The sequence below is a fragment of the Mus pahari genome, chromosome 2 (genome assembly GCF_900095145.1).
Source record: "Mus pahari chromosome 2, PAHARI_EIJ_v1.1, whole genome shotgun sequence".
Lineage (NCBI taxonomy): Eukaryota > Metazoa > Chordata > Mammalia > Rodentia > Muridae > Mus > Mus pahari.
Genome location: NC_034591.1, coordinates 118,792,750 through 118,800,751, shown reverse-complemented (window position 1 = coordinate 118,800,751; position 8,002 = coordinate 118,792,750). Strand labels below are relative to the sequence as shown.

The 8,002-nt window shown below is 38.2% G+C and overlaps 1 protein-coding gene across 1 annotated transcript in view; it reads left to right on the top strand.

Moving 5' to 3' along the window:
• The window catches only part of Cntn3 (contactin 3), a 372,106-nt gene extending 369,121 nt beyond the window's left edge, over nucleotides 1–2,985 (top strand). Inside the window, exon 23 of the mRNA XM_021190014.2 lies at nucleotides 254–2,985. Coding sequence (XP_021045673.1) covers nucleotides 254–354 — 101 coding nt within the window. The 3' untranslated portion in view covers nucleotides 355–2,985. The remainder of the gene's footprint in view (nucleotides 1–253) is intronic.
• Nucleotides 2,986–8,002: the final 5,017 nt, after the last annotated feature.

The following is an 8,002-nucleotide window of genomic DNA, read 5'->3' as shown; positions in this document are numbered from 1 at the left end:
ACACTACTACTACTACACTACTACTACTACACTACTACTACTACACTACTACTACACTACTACTACTACACTACTACTACACTACTACTACTACACTACTACTACTACTACACTACTACTACTACACTACTACTACTACACTACTACTACTACTACTACTATTCCAGCATAGTATTAGAAGGAACAGAAATGTTCACTCTCCGGTGTTCTGATTATGAATATTTGCTAATGAGCCCTTTATCATCCTTGACAGGTATGGATGCAAGAGGATCCACATCAGCCATTTCTAACATCCACCCTGTGTCAGGTTATATATCTGTCCTACTGTTCTTTATTGTAAATGCTTTGTGGTGATAGGGCTTTTTTTTATTATTTACTGGAAAGTTAATTGGTTAACCCCCATAAAAAAAAAAAAGTGCTTTCTGAAACAGTGATTATGCATGTTTTTTTCAGCTATGTGTTTTTAAATTTCTACTTTATTATAGGTAAAATATGAATCTAATAAAAACAGTAAATCCTTTTAGAGGAATCTGAGATGCCTTAATATTTGCTTGGTAAACCAAAGGAACTTGCAAATTACATACTGCAAACTTTTGATAGAAATATTCTTATGTTATGAGTTTAAACACTTGCCTATGTGTGAGGCACATACACAGGATACATAAAAACAGTGCACATATGATGCATGGAGACACATAGTACACATACAGTACACACAGCACACACAATGCAAATGCATACACACACACACACACACACACACACAGTTTTTCTATCCTAAAATACTTCTCATTTATTCCAAATGTTCCTTTCCCATTGTTACAATATCACCTATCATTTTTAAATACTAATTTGAATCCTTCAGAGGAAAATGCACTTAAACAGTTATTCTGGACTAGAGTAGCCTGAAAGGGAGTATTGTTAGAAAATGCTACTCTGAGCTTGGGGAAGTGACATTTGCTTCAATGTGCTACTGTATGGCTGTGAGATTTCCTTTGTCACTTTATCCTCTCATCTTTCACTTATTTATTTTATAAAATGAGGTGACAATATTTATCCTATCAGCCTTTACTGCGACAATTTGTTGTTTAAAACAAAGAAAGTAATTTGAAAGCATTGTTTCCTCCAATGTGCAGTGTCCCTGTGCAGAATCTTACATGAACCTCCTAAGGTGACACAGAACAGGCACTTCTTTGAAGCTTGCTGGCATTGCATGCTCTTCTTAGGATTATCCCTCTTCTTCAAAGATGGAACTTGAACTTGAGTGAAGATTGTAACATTGTTTCTTTTTGTTGGTATTTACAAAGAAAAAGATGGAACATGGAAATGAATACATTTTATCCTTCCTCAAAAAATTAAAGTGAAGTTACATGGGAAAGAGAATTAGGACTCATTCTCTTTCCCATTTAAAAATAAGCTTTTAGACTTTGTCAAATCCCAGTAGAGAAAATAAGGAAAAACCTGTATCTTAACCCAAATATAAAACAAAATGCATATAATTCTTCATTTATAATTTCTGATCCCATTAAGGGGCCCTCTCTCGGTTTACATGGCAAAGATGGATTTTTAATGAAATTCTATGCTGTATCTCATCGAGACAGGCAGCCTTTTCCATTCCCAAGTAAAATTTGTAAAAGAACATGGTGATGTTGCTGCCTTTGATATGGATGAGTCGAGTCTCCCAATACGTGGTTTTCAAAGGACTGTGGAAGACATGACTTCACAGTAACATATAGAATGTATATGAAAATTAGCAGATTGAGTGTTAGAATTCAAAAATCAATTTTTTACCACTTACCTACTAATTTCACATTTTGCTGGAATTTTTTCTTATTACCAAAGGTGCCATAATTGGAAACCAATGGTATAGCTCTCAAGAAACATTAAACATTAGCCAAATTCTGATACCATTTTAGTGTCCCACCCTTCCTTCAGAGATTCCATTTAAGACAAGGTTGCTATGTAAAAAGAAGAATGATTTTTTTAAGTTTTTCTGTAGGGTCTGTATATATGTACATATCAAGAAGAAATCTGAATGACTAGTTGATTTCATATGACCATTGTTATTTCCAGTCAAAACATGGGGTCACACTTTCTCCAACCCCTGTGCTTTATGGTACATATAACAGAACTATACCTTTTTTATTTTCTGATAACGCCAAGAATTTGTTCCTATAGTTTTCTTTTGCAAGATGGCTATTCTCTTGTTTCCTGTTATTTCTATCAGTATCATCTCCATGAGATGTGCACACTCTTTCATATTGAAAAGTCTAAATTTTACTGTTTAAATTCCTGTGTGTGTATCCTATGGTTATCTGTATGTATGGTTTTCTATTATTCTAATAAAATTTAAAATAAACAAATTGTTCTGTGTTGTTCTCTATGGTTTGATGGAGAGACACATTCACATTGGGGGGGGGGCATGCCATTAGAGTGACACTGGAATGGTTCTTACTATTCCTCACACTTTTCAGCCTACATTTGAAATTTACATCTTTTAGAGGAATATTTTAATATTTTGGTTTATGCTCTTCTAAGTCAGCAAATCCTGTAACTTGATACAATGTCTTCTACATTCAGCATAATTCCTGTGTTAATCAAAGGGCTTGATTAAAAAAAAAATGCCTAACAGACTTACAATGCCTAATTTCTCCTCGCTTGATTTTGTCATTAGTAGAATCTCACACGGTTTTGACAAAAGTGGTTTTTTGGTTTTTGGTTTTTGGTTTTTGGTTTTTGGTTTTTGGGTTTTTTTTTTTTTTTTTTTTTTTGAAACAGTGTCAATATTCCACATTCTACATAGATTTTCTCTTTGATATCAGAGGTAGACTTTGCTTAAAATGATCGCTGTGATGTAGTACATTCTAAATATCTGTAAACTTACTAATGATTCATTTTTTAATTTGTAAACTATTTCAGAAGTTAATGTTAGTCTAAGGGAAATGAGAACAAAAATACTCCAGTCATCTTCTCACATTAGACATGGAGTTTATAGAAGAATTAAAGGGAAAACTCTGAAGGTCTTGGTCTCTCTCTCTCTCTCTCTCTCTCTCTCTCTCTCTCTCTCTCTCTCTCTCATCCCCAATCTTTCCTCTTTCTGCATCTTACTCTGTGTGTGTGTGTGTGGTGTGTGTACACGTGTGTGTGTGGAGGGTGGGGGTGTTTCACAGTTGTCTATATGGTATCTGGGATGTGGGCGGTTGAAATTTAAGCCCAGTTAAGATGGTTGTGTTAATATCTTCTAATAAAAGGCAAATACCTTGGGAGTGTACAGATCAAGATCATGCATAAATCAGTCCTAATTCCTGGTGCTGGAGGGATGGAAGAATGAGGGACCAGCTTTGCGTGATACCTCTGCCAACGTCAGGGCAACCTCACTAATTGCTGGTCATGGTCTCTTGCTCCAGTTCCAAAGCTTCAGATTCCCTTTCTGAGGAATGCAAGTATGATAGAATTCCCCTCATTGAGGTTTTTCTTTGACAACTACTGAGCCCCTTGGAGCTGAATGTTCTGTCCGATAACCTGAAGCTGTAGATACTACCCACTTAGGAGAAAGGACGTTAGTAAGGTAAATGGTGTGTGTGTGTGTGAGTCTTATAGAGTCCTACTGTAAACATCCTCTAGGTAGGAAAGGAACCCTGGAGAACAAAAGAGCTCCTTCGGAAGGTAGTTTTATGTCTCTCTTAATTTCATTGTCCTGAAACCATTCTTTATGATTCTCAGAGCTTTAGAAGAAAACTGACTCTGGAATTCAGTTAGTCTAAGCAGATCTGTAATACTGTTAATGTTCAGAGTTACTCATTGACTCTCTGTGACTTACTGAGTTAACTAACCCTTACATCTCTTTAGTCAGGTTGCATGGAGCCCATTTCACAGATGATGGATAGCAACTTATACAAGGTCATCCTGTGACAAGCACATTAAAATTCGACTCAAGGTAGTTCAGCTTCAACCCTTGAACATTAAGTGGGTGAAGATCTTTGTCTCTCTTAACATTAGATACATCAGACTGGAAGGTTCAGAGCAGCTTGTGTTTGACTTCAGAGTGGACTTTGTGCCTCCTTTATTGAGCGCATGATCCAGGAGCCTAAAATTTCTTAATTAATTTTCATAATACTTTTTCTTTAAAACTTTTGAAGATGGCACGAGTTGATTTTCAATCATCTCTGTCATGTTCAGTGCAAACCAACCAGCCTAACTAAGTGGGATGAAGCAAATGTGACGGGAGGAGAATGTTACAGATTCCTCTATTCCAATTAAAATCCCTCCTGCTGGTTCACATTCACACAATGCCAGCTTTTTTTTTTATTTATTTAAAATTAATCTTAATTGGGTTCAATTTTTTTCAAAAGCATTTTACCCTTTTTAAAAATGAGAAAAGATGCATGGGTATTCAGTGTAATTTGGATATACTTGAGTAAATATTGGAAGCAAAAACAACCCAAAACAGTAATTATGAAATCAGCAATTAGTAAACTCTGCCATTCTTTTGAAAGAAAATATGTAAACAGATTGAACTGCAGTGCATTTCAATCATTAGGTATTTGTTGTTGTTGTTTTTATTTAGGCATGTACCCTAATTTCACATGCCTTGCTTTACATGCAGGCAATAATTACATTCTGGACTGCCCAGAGAATCCATACACTGGTAAGAAAATTAAGCTTGCAGTGGATGAACTTTTTACATATTTACTAGCCTTTATTCTCATTTTGTCGATTCCTACTTTACCCTTTGAAATTATCTTAGCTCCTTGTGATTCTACCTTGATCATCAATACTGCGGGGAAGAGAGAGAATCAGGCCCTATGTAATTGGATATTACCTGAGGAAACACAGAAAAGGCAGTAACAAATGATAAGGCTAGCAAATGAGCACATTTACTCCGGCCTCAGACAGTAGAAATTGACAGACACAAAGTTCTGTAAGATGTACCTCCGTGCCTGGCTAATGAGGAACTGAAATGTCCCTGTCAGGGGGATTCTTGCATCAGCATTTGCAAGATTCCAGCATCCTCATGGGGAAGTTTTTGCCAGGTTGGGGTTTAAAGATGACAAAGAATCACCATTGGGATGTTGATCTCTGTATAGCATTGTCCTCCTGTGGGATTCCTCTTTCCACATTCATTACCAGCTGAATGAAATAACCAGCCAGGTCTCACCATTTCTACTTTCTCTCTCCTATTTTACTTCATTAATTTCTTCCCTACATTGATTGTTCCTGCCAATGGTAAGTTATGACCATTAGGAAAATAGGAGGTGTTGTACAATGTATGTGAAACAGTTCATAGTGGCAGACATATATTAAAAAGTTAACAAATCTGGGAAGAAAGTTGACCCAGAGACCCAGAAGAGCATTCGAGACAGACTGACATGAATCCCAACCGTGTCCCTAAAAAACTATCTGGCCCTCGGTATCTAGATTAATTTTTCCAAATATCTAAAACTCACACACACACATACACACACACACACACACACACACACACACACACACACATCACATCATATCACACATGTACCTACAGGATGTGATTGCAAGAGCCTTTTATCAGGCTATGTCTCATGGTTTCTCAAGAACACTGTCTAGTAAATCAATAATCTTCATTGTTCTATTATTAGGCTTTAGAATCTAGCTCATTCTTTAAGGGTCAGCCAGTAGATCCACACCAGAATAAAATGGAACAAGGATTGTGAGGCAATGACTACTCAATGTCAGGTGAGTCTCTGCCCTTTGTTAAGAGATAGACAGAGATCCCCTCCAATGAAGCGGGGTGAGAGCAAGGGAAACTGGGAGAGAGCAATGGATCCCCAGAGTCAATGCTGGAGTGGCTACAAGTACTGAGACCTTGCTAAAGGAGCTCCCGGAACCTTGCTGGGCACACAGACAAACTTCCTCACTCACAGTAGCACCCACATGCACAGGAAGCTGTCACAGATGAAGGCTAGAGCGACTCTTCACAAGACACCATTGAGCAAGCCGTGAAATCAGACGCTGAGAGCTTGACTTATCTTTGAAGAGGGTTTAGTGCCTCTCTGTACATACAGCCTGTGTATAATTCAATGTTTTCCTCAGGAATGGTAGTAATGGAGTTGGAACGAGAGCCACTTGACCTGGCAGAGCTGGTCTATGCCTCTGAAGACTTCCAGTTAGGAACTTGAAAAGTCTGAGGCACCGAGCAACATTCATAGTGTGGACTCAGGGTAAGCATACTGAGCCAACAGGATTTAGACGCCAGACACCATGCAGGAAGTAGACGCTCCAAAACTCTCTTGAGGAGGCTCTACTGTTTGTATTCTTCCCTAAGACAAATTCCTTCCCACTTCCAAGTCCCCTACCAATGAATGATAAAGTATATCTTGCTGGGCCTTAAGTTTCAGAGGGGGCTCCACTGGCTTTTTCTACAGAATGAAATAAAATCATCTCCCCTCTGAGTTTAAACACATTTAATTGTCTCTCAGCCACTCCTGCCTGGGCTTTTCAGTCACAAAAGCGACCAATCTTGTCTTGAAAGTCAAGGCATGATAAAAGACCTGAGAAGAGCATGGGGACAAAAATCATCTCCTAACTGCACATATTGGCAAATGTTAGTTTCATGGTCATGACATACATCTTAAAAAGGAAGAGAGTAATTTCTATTGTTCAAGATTTGTGCCTTATGAAGAAAGGAAGAGGGCTATTATGGGAGAAAACAGGGACTAACAGGAAAGAAGAGTGGAAGAGACAGGATAATGGAGATGAATGTGACTAAAGTATGTACAAATATATAAATAATAAATGTACATAAATATAAATTTATAATAATGTTAATGTACAAATGCGCGCGCGCGCACACACACACACACACACACACACACACATCCTTTTCTATAATCAATACAGAGAGTAATTGTGAAATAATGAAGGCAAAGAAAGCATGGGTAGTATGCAGGCTATTCTTATAGCAACTTGACACACAAATTAGAGTTATCTGAAAAGAAGGAGCCTGGTTAAAATGCCTGCATACAACCCAGTTGTAAGGCATTTTTAAATTACTAATTGATGGGGGAGAGCCCAGCCCATCATTGGTGGTGCCATTCCGGGGGTGGTGATCCTAGGTTCTGTAAGAAAGCAGGCTGATCAAGACATGGGAAGCAAGCCTGGAAGCAGCATCCCTCCATGGCCTCTGCATCAGCTGCTTTGGATGGGTTCCTATCCTGACTTCCCTTTGGTAATGGTAACATGGAAATGTAGGCTGAATAAACCCTTTCTCTCAACTTGCTTTTGGTCATAGTGTTTCCCTGCAGCAATAGAAACCCTAACTGAGACCGTGGTTTAGTATATGTTCCAGTGAAATCATTATTGAAAAGAGTTCACTTACTTCAGCACACATCTATCTTTTGTAGAAGTCAGCTAATAATAATCTTCTTTAAGACTGAGTAATCCCTCAAGTAAGGTCAGTAAAGTTGTCAAAGGGAATCCTCTTCAGTGCTTGAAAGGCAGCTGCCTTTCTAGATGATGTTGACTGAGTCCCAGCTGGCCAGCCAGGAGGCCAGGAACTCCAGTGCTCCCCAAGAATCCAGGAATGACTGGCCTAAAGGGAGCATTGCCAGATGTAGGCAACAGGCTGGTAGGAAGGAAAGTCAGGCAGAGCTGCAAGCTCAGCAATCCACTCTTGGTAGTTACACGCAAATTACATTTCCCAAGTGATGATGGAGGGCACTTTGAAATCATTAAGATTATGGGCCTTGGGGTGAGCCAGCCAGCAAGCTGCTATTCAAGGTGCAGTGATGACAAAGTAACTAATCGAACTTCTCTAAACTTCCCTTTTCTATGCCTTCATTTGTTTCTTATTTGTTTGTTTTTGCACTGTAAATTTCTTTGTTTGAAACTTCAACCCACTGATCAATAATTTAAGAACCTGGGAGACACAGATGATTTCTTGCATTAAGTATACTTTTCAAAGCCCATTTTCGCTATTTTCCAAATTTACTTTTAATGCAATAGAAAGCCTCTCTATAGTCAG